Source organism: Peromyscus leucopus, chromosome X (genome assembly GCF_004664715.2).
Source record: "Peromyscus leucopus breed LL Stock chromosome X, UCI_PerLeu_2.1, whole genome shotgun sequence".
Lineage (NCBI taxonomy): Eukaryota > Metazoa > Chordata > Mammalia > Rodentia > Cricetidae > Peromyscus > Peromyscus leucopus.
The window spans coordinates 134,471,913-134,488,316 of record NC_051083.1 but is presented as its reverse complement, the minus strand read 5'-3'; the positions used below and the strand labels follow the sequence as shown (position 1 = coordinate 134,488,316).

Genomic DNA, 16,404 nt, shown 5'->3' with positions numbered 1-16,404 from the left:
AGAACTGAGTGAGTCAAATCACTTATACAGATGGAGCCTAGCCCCCAATTACTATCCTGTCAGCTGTAGGGGGCCCTAGGAGTTATGGAGGTATTCCCTCCCCTCCCCTCCTCTTTCCTCTATCTTAGGCCATTAGAGGAAGTGGAGCCATCAAGGTGAGAGTTGGTCAAGTTCCCCATCCCCTACTCATGGACCACATTTTTAAACTGGGACACCTTTTGCCATCACCTTTGAATAGTTGTTAACAGATGAAGGGACCTTCTCTGTCTTTTGTTCTATTTCATAGAGGTGAGCAGTTGTTCTAAGAGTTTGCCTCAGGCGAGCAGATGGGTGGGGTCCAGGAGTTTGCCCCAGACCAGCAGATGAGAAGGGTCCAGCAGTTAGCCCTAGACCAGCAAATAAGAGTGGTCCAGGAGTTTGTTTTATGCCAGTAGAAAGGTGGGGAACAAGATGGGAAGGGTCCAGGAATTCGCTCCCAGCCAGCAGAAGTGAGGGGCCAGGAAGTTTGCCCCCACCAGCAGATAGGAGGTGTCCAGGTGTTTGTTCCAGACCAGCAGATGGGAGGAAACCAGACGTTTACTTCAGACTCGCAGATAGGAGGGTCCAAGAGTTTGCCCCAGACCAGCAGATGACAGGGGTCCAGGAGTTTGCTTCAGGCCAGCAGATAGGTGGAGTCCAGTTGCTGATGGGAGACAAGGGAGAAGTCAGAGTGAGCACAGAGAGAGGCATACACTTTAGCATGTTGCAACTCTCACAGTGAAGTTCAGGCTCCTGTTCAGAATGAGTCAAGCATTGGCCTTGCAGTCTATGGCTTTGGGGTACCTCATCCTTTCTCACAGAAACTAGGAGAGAAGGATCTTGGCCTGAGATGGTTTCCTCAGGTCAGACACTAGGGAAAGCTCAGTCAGTGTCTGGGGCAAAGCTGAGGCACACAGTGTGAATTTGTCACATGTGCCCCAAACAGCAGACCCACTCTGCTTAGCCCCATACAAGCTTCTGGCAACCCTGAAGCCTCTACTCTGGGCCAGTTGCATTCTGAGGAAACTTGTCCATACTTCCCTTAGTCTCTCAAGAGACAGACCTGGCAGGGAGACAGGAATCCTTGTGACTTTAGAGCATCACCAAGAGAAAGCCTGTTATAGGCCTCTGTGAGCATTTCCAGTGGGGTGACTGTCAACAATGAATAATTCCACTCTCTTCTTCTTCCCCTAGGTCTCTGGGTCTACATCACCTTCCTGCTTGGTGTTCAAGACTAGAGTCATCATGCCTAGACCTCGAAAGCGTAGGCGATGTATGGTTGAGGAAGAGCCTGAGGCCCAAAGTGAGACACAGGACCTAATCAGTGCTCCAGTTTCGATAGAGGAAGTAGATTCCTCATCCTCTTCTACTTGCTCCTCCTCTTTCCCATCTTCTTTCTGTTCTTCCTCTTCTTACTATGCTCTAACATCAAGCACCTCAGAGGAGGGCCTTGCTGCTTCCAGGACACCAAGTCCTTCTCATAGTCCTCCAAGAGTTGGCTCCTCCTGCACTGCCATGATCTCATCTCCATGTAGCCAGTTAAGTACAGACTCTGAAACTGAGGAGAGTCTAGGTTCCTCAGAGGCCCTACCATGTGCTGCTTCACTGTCTAAAGGTGAGATAGATGTAAAAGTAGATGAGTTGGTAAAATATCTGCTCTTTAAGTATCTAATGAAGGAGCCAGTCACCAAGGCAGAAATGCTGAATAATATCATTAGAAATTATCAGGACCACTTCCCTGTGATATTTAGAGAAGCCTCAGAATGCATGCAGTTAGTCTTTGGCATTGACATGAAGGAAGTAGAGCCTGCAGGCCATACTTATATCCTTGTCATAGCCCTAGAGCTCACCTATGATGGGATGATGACTGATATCCAGGGCATACCCAAGACAGGCCTCCTGATAATGGTACTGAGCATAATATTTATGGAAGGCAACTGTATTAGTGAGGACATGGTATGGGATGTGTTGAATAACATAGGCTTGTATGCTGGGAATAATCACTTCATATATGGGGAACCCAGGAAGCTTATCACTGATGATTTTGTACAAGAAGGGTACCTGGAGTACAGGCAAGTGTCTGGCAGCCATCCTCCTTCCTATGAGCTTCTCTGGGGCCCAAGAGCCTATGCTGAAACCACCAAGATGAAAATCTTGATGTTTTTGACCAGCATCAATGGGAGTGATCCCAGATCATATCCAATTTGGTATGCAGAGGCTTTAAGAGATGAGGAAGAGCGGGCTAGGCTAGAAAAGCCTGGCACATGATTCTACTGCTCTGACCAGCACACATTCTAGTGCTCTAGCAGTTTTCAACTCAGATAAGGTCAGGTGGAGTCAGTGCTCTAAGCAGTGGACCCTCATTCTAGTGCTGGTGGGTGTACAGTGTAAACTATCCCACTCTTACTGTTGTGTTTGGGTGACTCAGGAATTTTTCCTCTTAGTATTCTAAAATGTTGCTACATTTGCTAGAAAGCTCATTAGTCTGAAAATTTAAGCTTCCTGGTTGTATTAGTCATGCACTTACTGCTGTTCATCTGTGTTGAAAAGCTTTGCTATTTTGTAAAACAAGTTGAGGTACTTTCCATCTGATCTGTAATCTGTGACAAGACACCATGGTGTTGGAATTGGTATTTGTTAGGTTATGGAAAAGAATTTGGAGAATAGAATAAAATTGTTCATTTTTATCACCTTATGATCATTAGTCTCTTATTCTGGTTAACTAATTAAATTCTAACCTAAAATGTAGTCAGTGGGCTCCAATGCTCCAAACTTTCACTAAGCATATGGCCTTTGCAAGGCCTATTGTTAGCAGTGTGTCATAGGAGAACCAGATCCATGCTTTCATGTAGATGGGATGAGTGCAGCAGCCACAGCCCTGTGAGGAAGACAGTGAAAAGTCCTTTCAGACCACAAACACTAGTACAGGAGGAGGGCTGTAGTAGGAATCTTAAAAGTTCTTATTAATAAAATCAAACCTGAGGCCAGTTATTGGGGTGAATGCTGGAAGATCAGAGAGATAGAACAAGCCACAGCTAACCTCACCTGGCCAACTTCTCTGCTGGTCTTGTTTCCTCAGACTGGAAGCTTCTGTGTCCTCATCCCAATGGCTCTCAGCTGAACTGCTGTTAGAAGCCTGAAAGCTTAACCAGCCAAATGCTTCTAGTTTCTGGTCTTCACGCCTTATATATCTTTCCTTCTACCATCAATTCCTGGGATTAAAGGCTTGCTTTCTGGGATTAAAGGCATGAGTCACCATGCTTGGCTGTACCCTTGAACACATGGATTTCTGCCTCTGGAATGCTAGGATTAAAGGCATGTGCTCCCACTGCCTATCCTCTATGTTTAATATTGTGGCTGTTCTGTCTCTGACCCCAGATAAGTTTATTAGGGTGCACAATATTTCGGGGAATACAATACCACCTCAGAGGGCTGCAGAGGCATCTCCTGGGGTGAGCAGCACAGTTTTGATGCTATAAACCAAGGCAGCTTGTGAGTCTGGGGAGTTGATTTAATGAAACTACAAAGTAGCCAAGGACAGGCCCTTGGGAGGTGTGACTGTTTTCAGGCTGAGAGAAGTAAATACTGATCACAACATTCTTTTTTGGAGGTGGACACTGCAGTGGTAATCAGATTGGGAGTGTGTCATAGAACAATGGAATAGCATGTGCAATTATCTTAAAACACAAACCCAAAATATGCAGAGAAGCGTCCTGTCCATTGGGCAAGGATGGGAGTAACAGCTGACTGCCCTGCATACTGCATGGTTTACCCCATCCCTCTGCAAGGAATTCCTGACACGCAAGGAAGAATCATGGGAATGCAAGGTCTGGAAATCCAGGCCAGGACCTCTTTGGCCCTCTACTGAGATAACATATTAATTCAGATATTGCCAGTGCAATTTGGTCAACTATAAAGAGGCATTAGGTTTGTGAAGTTGGTAAAAGATTGAACATAGTAATTTGGGTGGAAAAGAAGATAGGAGGGAGGGGAAAACTGGTACTTGATTCCCATTCAAGAAGTTTCTTTGTGGTGGAAATTAATCCACACCCAGATTCTCACATGAAAAGTGATTAATTTACTTTTTTTGTTTGTTTGTTTGTTTGTTTTTGGGTTTTTTTTTTTTTTTTTGGTTTTTCGAGACAGGGTTTCTCTGTGTAGCTTTGCGCCTTTTCTTGGAACTCACTTGGTAGCTCAGGCTGGCCTCGAACTCACAGAGATCCACCTGGCTCTGCCTCCCGAGTGCTGGGATTAAAGGCGTGTGCCACCACCGCCCGGCTCTACTTTTATTAATGAAATTTCACTGTGGCTGGTTAGCTATTCCCTGTCTTGCTGAACTGCATTTTCTCTATGTTCTGAAGAATTGTAAGATTGGAAGGGCAACCCAGAATATATTTTATGAAAAAAATCTATTTTCAATAAAAATAAATAAATAAAAAGATTAGCAACACAAATACTAAGGGAACTACCAGCCACCCGCCTTTCACATAAAGCACTGCACCAGGGACTATACAATCTGGACACATGTTCCAGCAGTCCTTATGGCAGGCTTTATCACATCTCCTTCCCAGGTGATGGCCCTGAAGCTCCTAGCATTAGGAATTCCCCTCCCTGTCTAATAAGTGAAGATACTGGGAAGAGCCAAAATTGTTCCCTTGCTTTTCGCTCAGTGGTAACCCTTAGGCATTTTTTTTTAAAAGGAGAACATAAAAGTTTGTTTTTAAATTTACCTCAATCAATACACAGTATCTGTAAGTATATGTGTACCTTAAACTTGACACATTAATTCACTTTAACAGAGTACAATGGTTTTAATCTCAGAATCATTGGTTGTTATTCATAAAAATTTACTGAATGTGAACTATACAAGACACTTGGAGAAGCACCAGAAATACAGCAGTTAACAACATAAATATCAGCACTACCTTCATAGAGCTTCAGTGTTCCCTGGATAAAATTGCTTTAAAAGCAGTGAACAGTAAGAGTAGAAAGAAATGACATTGTGAAGGAAGGCGAACAGTTAACTAGCTGAAGTAAGGTCTTTTCTTTACAGATTTCTAGACCCTTTGACTCTTAAGAGCTCTTTTGGCTTTACATAATGGCTATTAGGTGATACAAAGGATCTTCTGCCTAAAGCACTCATACAAGATGAGAAAACAATACAAGTAAGAAGTACATATACTTTGGGATTGTCCGTAGACATTGTAAATTTGTAATACTCCCATTTCCTTCTCTTTGTTCCTTAAGATCTGGCTTTTTGCTGTAGTCAGAATTTGTGTCCAGACCCTGAACTTTCCAACAGTATAAGACCTCTCTTGTCCTCACTATTGTGACCTCCAGCAGGAAGCTAAATTGCTGAACTGTCATCATTGTGGCCTCTGGAGGCCAGGCCCTTCATTTGAAAATATTCAGAAAAATATGTGCCTGTATTGGGTAGTTACAGGTGTTTTCTTTGCCATTTCCTAAATTATGTAGTGTATAATTTATATATATATATATAATATATATATATATATATATATATATACATATATGTGTGTGTATGTATGTGTGTATGTATATATGACATTAACATTATATTTAGTGTTATAATCCATCTAAAATAAGAATACATAGAACTATACCTTAGGATTCCATGTAAGTACTACCTTATTTTATGTTTATTTGTTTATAAAGTGTATTACATTGACGGATTTTTATATGTTGAACCAACTTTGCATCCCTGGAATGAAGCTTAATTGGCCATGGTGAATAATTTTTTTGATGTGTTCTTAGATTCGATTTGCCAGTATTTTATTGAGTATTTTTGTATCAATGTCCATGGGGGAGATTGGTCAGCAATTTTCTTTGTTTCAGCTTTGTGTGGTTTGGGTATGAGGGTAACTGTAGCCTCATAAAAAGAGTTTGACAATATTCCTTCTGTTTCTGTTGTGTGGAACAAAACATATTGCTGTAGTATTCATTTCTTTGTACTGTACTGACTGACTGATTTTTTAATGAAGGCTATCTTCAGAAATGGAGAAATTTTCCTTTTATTCTATTTTGCTGAAGATATTTGTATAATTGGTATTAATTATATTTAAATGTTTGTCAGAGGCCTTGGCTAATTATCAGCATCTACAAATGGTAATATAACATATATATGTGATGGTATGAATAAAAATTCCCCCTGTAAGCTCTAGTATTTGATTACTTGGTCCACAGTTATTGGCACTGTTTGAGGAGGCATATGAGTGGTTTGAATGAGAATGGTCCCCATAGGCTCATACATTTGAATAGTTGGTCCCCAGTTTATAGAACTGCTTGGGTAGGATTTGGAGGTGTGGTTTGGTGAATTGTATCACTGGGGTTAGTTAGGCTTTGAGGCTTCAAAAGCCCATAACAAGCCCTCCTCCTCTTCCTCCTCCTCCTCCTCCTCCTCCTTCTTCTTCTTCTTCTTCTTCTTCTTCTTCTCTCTCTCTCTCTCTCTCTCTCTCTCTCTCTCTCACACACACACACACACACACACACACACACAATCTCCCTCACACACTCTCTTTCCCCCCTCTCTGCATGGTGTCTGTGGATCAGGATGCAGATCTCTCAGTTACCGTTCCAGCACCATGCCTGTCTGCTTCCCACCATGATGATAATGGACTAACCCTCTGAAACTGTAAGGTAAGCACCTCCCCACACACACACCAATTAAATGCTTTCCTTTATAAGAGTTGTCTTGGTCATGGTGTTTCTTCACAGAAAAAGAAGTGTAACTAAGACAGGGGATGTGATCTTGTTCAAAGAAGTATGTAACTAGGGATAGGCTTTGAAAGTTTAAACACTCTCACTATTTTGAGTTCACTTTCTCTGTTTCCTGCATATGATTTGAGATTAGCTCTCAAATGTTCCTGGTGCTTGCTTCCAAACTTCTCTCTAATGGATTTTTTTTTATGTCTCTGGAACCATAAGCCTAAAATCTGTCTTTTCTTCTATAAGTTGCATTGGTTATAGTGTTTCATCATAGAATACTAGCATTAGTATCAGGCTGTATTAGTATTAGTATTAGGCTCTCCTCTGTGACCTATTTAGCTAGCCACAGGTTTTTGGTTTATATATCAGGCATGAGTTCCATCTAGTACAGTGGGCTTTAAATCCAATCATAGAGTGTTTGGTTACTCCCATAACACTTGTGACACTATTTAACTAGTGGGCATATCTTGCCAGGCCAGTCATTTTTGTTGTTCGTAGGGCTCATAGCTAGATAAGACTTTTGAATACTTTTCTCCCCTGATAGCATAAACATAACCTGATACTACTATGAAAGATAGCCAGTAGTGATGAACATTCTACATCAACACTACCTTGATTTCTCCATGTCCTATGTCTCAAGTATGTGGCATCTTTAGCAATAGAATTTTACCATCAAGTATGCCTAGCTGTAGGGTGATTTACTGGATCATGTGTAACCTCTCTTAATCTTGAAAACTAATTCTTGCTCCTCCAGGAGTAATTAATTCCCAATAGCTCTTCAGTTAAGTTGGATTTTCATGAGCCCCTCAGCCACCCATGCTAGGATTTGAGCTGGCTTGATCATGTGCAGATCTCATAATGCAGACTATGCACATGTGTGCAATAGCCTTGTAATATCTAACAAATAATGTTTTCCTTCAGAAATTCACTACTTTTAACTGTAAGAATATTTTTTGCGGCGAGCTCCTCGGCCAGCGAGGAAGAACGACCACCATGCGAGGATCCGTCTCAGAACACACTTTATTGGAGCGCCTCTTGATTAAGGGAGAGCGGGAGGTGAGGGGCCCCGAGGACTAAACTGCAGCTGCTTATATAGGGAATAAGGCAAACGTGCCGTACTGTGATTGGGTCCCGCCAGAATGCTAGCACGGGGAGCCACGGGATAGGCTGAGGACATAAGGCCAATTACCATACTCGTGCATCATAGCCAAATATGGAGTTGTTTACAGCTAGGCTACCAGGAAGCCAGCGCCATCTTTGAATAGCGGCTCCCTACATCTCCCCCCTCTTTATTAATTAAGCCGCAGGAGAGAGTATAGGTCTGATTTCTGCAGCACAAGTATTTCATCCGATCAGGTCCCCACCTCATGATGTGTTGACCGATCGAGGATGAGTTAACTGTGCATAATTGCCTGCATACCTTCCCGTGTGCAATGGACTAACCAGTCCCAGGGGTGCAAAGGCTATGTGACTCCATATGCAGTCAGACTTGCTCTCCTTGAAGGAAGGAAAATGTCCTACACTTCAAGTGCAGTGCATGAGCCTGGCATCCTGTGCTTAATTGTCCACACACCTTCCGGAGTGCAATGGACTAACCAGTCCTGGGGGTGCAAAGGCTGTGTGGGTATTAGGTATCTGGGGGGAGGAGCCACACTCCAAAGCGGCCAATGCTTGAGTGATAATGCCCTTGTCCTTTTTGTACGTGCTCGCAAACGGCAGACCAACCACAGACAACACGCATCCTCCAAGGCAGCATGCCAAAATTAAATTCTATCTCCCTTAAACCATCCATACCCAGCCTTAGTCAGGGGGATACAATCCCCAGACTGATCTAACTGGAAACATAAAGATCCTCTCTCGGGAAAGATATGGTTTTCTCCTAAGGTCACTTGTACCATATCCAAATTCAACAAAAAGGAAGATTAATTGCACTATTGGGAGTAAGGTATCTGGGAAAGACTTTTGCGTTATGTTGTATCGGCATCGGCTTCGGGAACACAGACAGTATCCCCCATCTCTGTTCCATCATCCCTGACTGCAGGCTCAGCAGAAGCATCAGCAGGCCCAACCACGGAGGCATCCTTGATGACTCTCGTCAATCGACTCGGTACCCAAATTGGATCCTCCTTGTCCTGTGGAAGAACACAAACAGCTCCCCTGGATCTCGATATTACGGGATCCGGTCCATGCCATTTGTTATTTAACACATCTTTCCACATCACTTTTTCCTCCTGACAAGGAGGTGCCACAGTGTGTCTGTCAGCCGCTGAATCGCCAGCATCATTCAAGATTAAAAAATTGAGAGTAAAGAGTGCGAGAGATATTTTCTCTCTGGGAGAAGCATGCTCTGCTATCCCCCGTTTTTGTTTTTGAATCAGTTCTTTAATACTTCTGTTGGCTCTTTCAACAACGCCTTGGCCCTGAGGATTATAGGGCAGGCCTAACGTGTGCACTACTTGAAGTTGTGCACAGAAGGCACGGAATCCGCGAGATGTATACGCGGGGCCATTGTCTGTTTTCATACGCTGAGGCTTTCCCCAGGCTGCCCTGCTTCTTGGAACTGAGCAGGTAGTTTCTGAGGAAGAGCCACAAACAAAGGAGAATCAATTTCCAACATCCCCAACAGCAAGGACAAGGAGGCCTGGTATGTGCAGTACCAGTCCTGAATCAGCCCCCACAGTCAGTGCATACTAGGCCACCAGACTTAGCCACAACAGCTCAAGGAGATAATCAAATAAGGACAAAGCTTGGGACTTGCCCAGGTATGCACCAAAATGGAAAAGCTGTAGCCTTAACCAGTCCTTGCTAGCCTTAGCCAATTAGATTGTACTAGTATGATTGCCACTTGCTTAAGCCAATCATATCTAAAATGACCTAACTGAGGAGCCCACATGTCCCTTTCCAAGGTTGTTGCCATTTTGCCTTTGTGTAGGATGGTTGTCCCAGTATGCTGGAATCTTTCTTGAGGTAATAAACTCGTTTGCTGATTGCATATGTGGATGGTAGTCTTTTGTGGGACTTCTCCAGGACCCTAACAGTATACATATGTGAAATTCTCAATATTTTAATAGTTTTAATCTACTTAAAATTTTCCATTTAAAATTCACTTGAAAGTTTTCATTTCATTTGAATATAAATTTTGTTAATGTCTGGCTTTATTTTAAAGGAATACTTTATCATATAAGTTCTTGAGTTTATATGAATATATGTTTTATTACTCTCTTTTTCTTATGTTTTCTCCAGTGTCTTCAATGAAATACTAATTAGACTCCCAATATTGGTAATTCCTGTTATTTATTATTCTTTTTAAACTTGTCTGTCTTTCTAGAGTAGAACTTTGTTAGTTTTATTGACCTTTTCAAGTAGTCAGCCTTTTGGTTCCTTTATATTCTTTGTATTTTCATTTATTCCACTTTAATTTATTTCTGTTCATAGAATTTACTTATATAAACTGAAGCACATACAATGTCACTAAGCAATATATTTTCTGCCATCATTACCAGGGATGCCCTCAAGAAGACAACAATACCCATGTATAACATGAAGCTTAGAAGGTCTTATTAAAGAAAAAAACATGGATCCAAATATAGGGGTGAAAGCCTTAGATCAGGGAAATAGGGAAAGTCAGCAGCAAACCTTACCTCACTGTGGTGGTATTGTATTCCCCAAAATATTGTGTACCCTAATAAAATTATCTGGGTTCAGAGAACAGATAGGCCACTAGATACTTAGGATAGGCAGTGGTAGCACACGCCTTTAATCCTAGCATTCCAGAGGCAGAAATCCATGTGTTCAAGGATACAGCCAAGCATGGTGACTCACGCCTTTAATCCCAGAAAGCAAGCCTTTAATCCCAGGGAGTGATGGCAGATGGCAGAAAGATATATAAGGCGTGAAAACCAGGAACTAGAAACATTTGGCTGGTTAAGCTTTTAGGTTTTGAGCAGCACAGTTCTGCTGAGAGCAATTTGGATATGAGGACACAGAGGCTTCCAGTCTGAGGAAACAAGATCAGCTGAAAAGTTGGCCAGGTGAGGTTAGCTGTGGCTTGTTCTGTCTCTCTGACCTTCCAGTGTTCACCCCAATAACTGGCTCAGGTTTGATTTTATTAATAAGACTCTTTAAGATTCATGCTACACCTCACCAACTCTGCAGCTTCCAAATGCATGACTTCCTGTCTACCCAGGGTTTATATGACTTGTTTTTCTGCCCTTTCTCTCTTAGCCCAGATATCTCACTTCCTCTTCCTACACAGCTCTGTCACTATTTGTACAGACCTCCAGGTCTCTATGGTTGGTAATGGGATTAAAGGCATGTGTCACTACACTTGGCTCTGTTCCCTAGTGTGGCTTTGAACACACAGAGACATGTCTGCTCAGGGATTAAGGGAATGTGCTACCTGAATTTTGTATTTACTATAGTGGCTGGTTTTCCTCTGTTCTCCAGGCAAGCTTTATTTTATTAAAGCACAAATAAAGTATCACCACATTTCCCCCTTTTTGTCTAACAAAAATAAAAAAGGTTATAACTAATATAAGAAAAACTATATACAATAAGTACAATAATTACAATATATACAATAAGTACAATAATACATTATATACAAGCAATAAATACCTAAACAATGTCTAGTCCATTTGAATTTGACAAATTCGGAGAAAATATTCCATTGTCTATCCTATTTTGGTGAGTCCCAAATGTACCTAATTCACTTTCTATCATAACTTATATTACCAACAGAAAACTATCTTATGATGTCTTTCAAACTTATACACTTTATACCTCTTAGTGAGTTTCTTTTCTGAATTTTCTGAACAAGGCAAACTGTAACTCCAACTATCTAACTTTCAACCCTCAGAGACCCAAAAAGGAAATAATATTACCTAGTAAAACAGGAAGTGCAAACAAGCAGCTTCCCAAAAAAAAATGTGAGTTGACAGAAACAGCTGCCTGGACAGTCACCCAAGGTTTCTCTGTATGTTGGGGCATCATATTCAGCCTATAGACTTAGTGTATCTGACAGACTCATTTGTGAAGTAGGATGTACACAAGGCCTACATGTCAACCTCACATTTGGTGTGAGTATTCCATGTACCAGACAAACTTGTATTCCACCAATGTCCTGTCATGATTAAGGATTTTAAATTCTGGAAATTGCTGGAGTTTTTGAAATTCAGCTGCCCATTCTTCTTTGCTGTGGGACGGTCTGTATGTCAAATTGCTCTGATTGGTCAATAAATAAAACACTGGCCAGTGGCTAGGCAGGAAGTAGGTGGGACAAGGAGAGAGGAGAATTCTGGGAAGCAGAAGGCTGAGGTGGAGAGACACTGCCAGCCGCAGCCATGATCCAGCAGCATGTGAAGACGCCGGTAAGCCACCAGCCACGTGGCAATGTATAGATTTATGGAAATGGATTAATTTAAGCTGTAAGAACAGTTAGTAAGAAGCCTGCCACGGCCATACAGTTTGTATGCAATATAAGTCTCTGTGTTTACTTGGTTGGGTCTGAGCGGCTGTGGGACTGGCGGGTGACAAAGATTTGTACTGACTGTGGGCAAGGCAGGAAAACTCTAGCTACACTTCTTGGCTTATGGGTGGCTTCATTTCTTTTATTAAATGCCAGTCTACCACTAAGAGGTTAGACTCCATCAGCCAAGTTACTCCTTCAAGAATAACTGTTTCAGCTACTGTTCCACTGCACACCAGAAACCATCAGTCTAATGCCTGTTCAGCTGCCTTCAAAGAAAGAGCCACTGTACCTTTTCTGGATCGCAAAGCCACGTCAGCAATGGTGCCATATTGTCCTGCCCTCAGAGGATGCCTGTTGCCAAAGCTGCAAGCATACTTGTCTTGGCAAGGATCAGTAGTCCTTTGTTTTGTAACCTGTTTGTCCATTTTGGATAGCATACTGTCAGCAATCAATGTGAGGGCACTTTGTTGCCCAGTGGCTGACTTTTGTAACAATGAAAATTAACTCCATATGCAGTTTCCTCAATGCCCATATCTTTTCTGAAGTAGATTGGTGCTGCCAGGAGCAGACATGTCTCATAGCAATAACAAAAAGAAAAAAAAATCTATGTTATTAAAACATTTTAAATGCCATATTCTGTAGATTATTGAAGGGTTTAAAGATGACCTGTCCATCTAAATATATCTCTGCTTGACCTTGAAAACATACCTAATATGATTACAAGTTCAATTGTTATGTCTAACTACTAAGCTTCATTTCTTTATATTCTAATTGTGGGTAATAATAACATTCAAGGATTAGCAAATTGCATTACATTGTTAAAAGAACTGTATAGGTACAATATCTTGAACAAGATTAGAAATATATGTACAGCATTTTCTAACAATATCAATCTCAATATACATAATTTGTATACAATATGTAAAAGTCCAATCCAATGTAAAGTATTTAAAACTAGTAGTTGTCTTTTTAAAGTAGATTCAATAATCTACCTTTTTATCTATATCATATCTATATCCTCTCTTTTTTTATTTTCAGAGTAGATTCAATAATCTACCCTTTATTCTGTCATTTCTATATCTCTTTTTTTCCAGAGTAGATTCAATAATCTACCTCATATCTATATCCTCTTTTTTTCTTAAACAAGAACCTTAAATCTAATCTTTGTTTAGCCTCTTTCCTGACCATTAACAATAACAACTTGTAACCAACCATCCTAAACAATGACAACTCTCCCAAACCCAAAGCCATTGAAAGACCATAAACCACCCACCACACTTCTTGGGAATATGGACGTTGTGTTTCTAAAATTGCTTCCTACTGTTTGTAGGTGAAGGCATCTTTCCTTTCGGGATCCTGAAAAGAAAAATCTGGGGGTTAATTATCAAGCTCTGGGGTGGTAGCTATTGTAGCATGAATACTTAAGGGTCTTATTAATAAAAACAAATCTGGAGCCAGGTATTGAGGTGAATGTTGGAAGATCAGAAAAGCAGAACAAGCCACACCTTCCTCACCTCGCCAGTTCCTCAGCTGATCCTGTTTCCTCAGACTGGATGCCTCTGAGTCCTCATCCAGAATGAATCTCAGCTGAACTACTGCTTGTAAGCCTGGAAGCTTAACCAGCCAAATGCTTCTAGTTCCTGGTCTTCATGCCTAATATACCTTTCAGCTATCTGCCATCACTCCCTGGGATTAAAGGCTCACTTCTTGGGATTAAAGGCATGAGTCACCATGCCTGGCTGTTTCCAATGTGGCCTTGAATTCACAGAGATCCATGCCTCCAGAAGGCTCTAGGATTAAAGGTGTGAGTGCCACCATTTTCTAGACTCTGTATCTAGTGAGCAAACACTTATATCATGTAAACCTATAGACTGTGATTGGTTAGCACATTCCTTCAAATTAGATATTGAGTGCTCATATCACCAGGGTCACTATGCAGAAGAAACACAGTAAGGAGAAGTGTGGAGTGTGGACATGTCAGCAAGTCAGCTACCAGCTACTCATGTTACTTCAGAATTCAGTGTTCTGACTTCTGGGAATACTCAGGAGCATGGTGTACCATGATTCTTATTTAGAAATGCAGTATGTCAAGTAAGGTGGCTACCAGGTCATGCCTGTATTTTCTTCTATAATTTTCTATTTTACTTATGTCTAATTTTGTTTTACAAGTTTAGCTAAGCCATTTTCATGTAATATATTTTGAAGTTTTATAACATATGTAATGAAGTTTGATCATATTTCCTCCTGCCTGACTACCCTCCATTTTTCCACTCTCTCCTGTCTGTCCCATTGGTCTCCTTTGACAGTTTTATTTCTACTTTTGTAGTGGCATTCCTGCTGAGCTCCTGGCTTGGCTCCAGAGAGCAGCACCTAGCCCTAATCTTTCTTTTGTTTAACCACACCTTTTGTTTCTCTTACCTATGTGAATCTTGTTTGAGAGTCAAGGATCAAAGAGTCCCCCAAGGATCAAAGGCCTATACAAAACTTGGTACAGGAAACCCAGAAAACCATGGTACCTGATAAATCAAGTAATTTGCACCTGGCATTTGGTCTCTGGGAGCTCCTTTTGGGTTGCTTTGAAGGTATGAAAATTAACTATCTAAACTGTAAAATAGAGTAAATAATTATGTTCTAGGCAAAGGGAAGAGGGCTTCAGTCCTTGGAGGTTGGACCCCCCTTCAGCCATGATAGGCTAAATTCATTCTTAAGATGCCTCTGTGTCTTCATTCCACAGATCTGCGTGAACCCACACACTCGTGTAGCGACCACACAGCTACATTTGGTGCCCAACATGGGGCTTGAAGAAGGAAAAAGATCCACAGAAGGACAGAGGAGCTGGTCATCTTAGGAACTGGAGGGAGCGCTCTCAGGGCAAGAGGACTCCAGGATTGGCAAGGTCATGGGGAATTTAAACTCCCCATCTCAGGAGCAACAAAATGTACAGTTGCTAAATGCTTGTCAAAATAAAAAGTGGTAACTGCACAATTTTTAAAGATTAAAAAAATGGCTCCTGAGACAGAAAATAAGTCAAGGAAAAAGACCTTTCTCAACAGAGAAAAGGAAAAGGAAAAAAATAAAAAAAGGAAATCTTCCCAATACAGAAGAGGGAAGGAAAGGAAATTTCCCGGTAGAAAGGGGAAAATATTTAATCAAGAAAAAAGGATTTTCCCAGTAAAAAGGGGAAAAATATTGAAACTAGGCCTAAAGATTTTAAAGCCTCATAAAAGAGAAATAAAGGAAAGAAAAAAAGCATCTTCCCAGTAGTAATAGAGGAAGAAAAGGCTCTTCTTGATATAGATATTTCAAGGTAGCTAAAACTATGAGGTCTTTCAGCCTGTAAGCACAGAGTGATGGTATCTGAATTACAAAGAGTCAGCAGGTGGGCATCACTGCTGCTGGCTGAACTAGCAAACAAGCCCAGAGCTTAGAATTTTGTGTCTGCTTGCTTAACTATGGCTTAAATGTTTTGTTTTGTTTTTCCCTCAGAGTGGGAATAACTCGATATTAAAGATCCCTTCATGGGAAATATTTTCTGTTTTTCCCTTATGGTGGGAATAGCTCATTATTTAGTCCCTTCATGGGAGAAAGAGGAAGTTTTAAAAGGCCCAATTTCTGGTAAAGAAGGGTTACAGTCAAGACATGGAATGCTAAGTCAATGCTGTTTAAATTTCCAGAAATATTAATCATTCACTGGATAGATGATGTTCTCTTCTTTTGATTGTCTAATAATGTTTGGATGAATGTTTGATTTTCATGGTAGATAAACTAAAGAAACAGCATTCATAATTTTCAACTATATATTAGGTATGGCTCTTGTCTGTTGATCGTTACTGAAAATTTGGCTCTGCTCTTTAAGTTGCTTTCTAGAAATTCTTGATTTAATTCTATAAAAATATAACTCCTAAAATGGATTGGGTTGTTAGCTTATTAATAAATGTGGTTGCTAGGATAAAAACCCATAAAAAATAATCTCTTGCTAATAAGGAGGTTACAAAATTATTTTTCCAGTAAATAAAAATACAGATAAATTGTTTGATATATTGTTAATAATTGGCAAGTTGCATTAATGTGTTACTTGGGAATCTATAAAAAAGGATCTTCTTTTTAAGATTTTATAAAAATACTCTAGAAGAGTATTACCTAAAGTTACCTCTTCAAATCCTATAGAGATTTTATTTAATGCCTTTATA

General features: G+C 40.8%; 1 protein-coding gene across 1 annotated transcript; it reads left to right on the top strand.

Annotated features, from left to right (window-relative positions):
- The first annotated feature begins 1,149 nt into the window (after positions 1 to 1,149).
- Positions 1,150 to 2,682, top strand: LOC114687434 (melanoma-associated antigen 10-like). The gene has a single exon (XM_028862089.2). It carries the CDS (start codon positions 1,264 to 1,266, stop codon positions 2,284 to 2,286), a length of 1,023 nt encoding a protein of 340 aa, XP_028717922.1. The 5' UTR covers positions 1,150 to 1,263; the 3' UTR covers positions 2,287 to 2,682.
- Positions 2,683 to 16,404: the final 13,722 nt, after the last annotated feature.

Coding starts and splice junctions, on each gene's coding strand:
- LOC114687434 (XM_028862089.2), top strand. CDS start 1,264: ATGCCTAGACCTCGAAAGCGTAGGCGATGTATGGTTGAGGAAGAGCCT.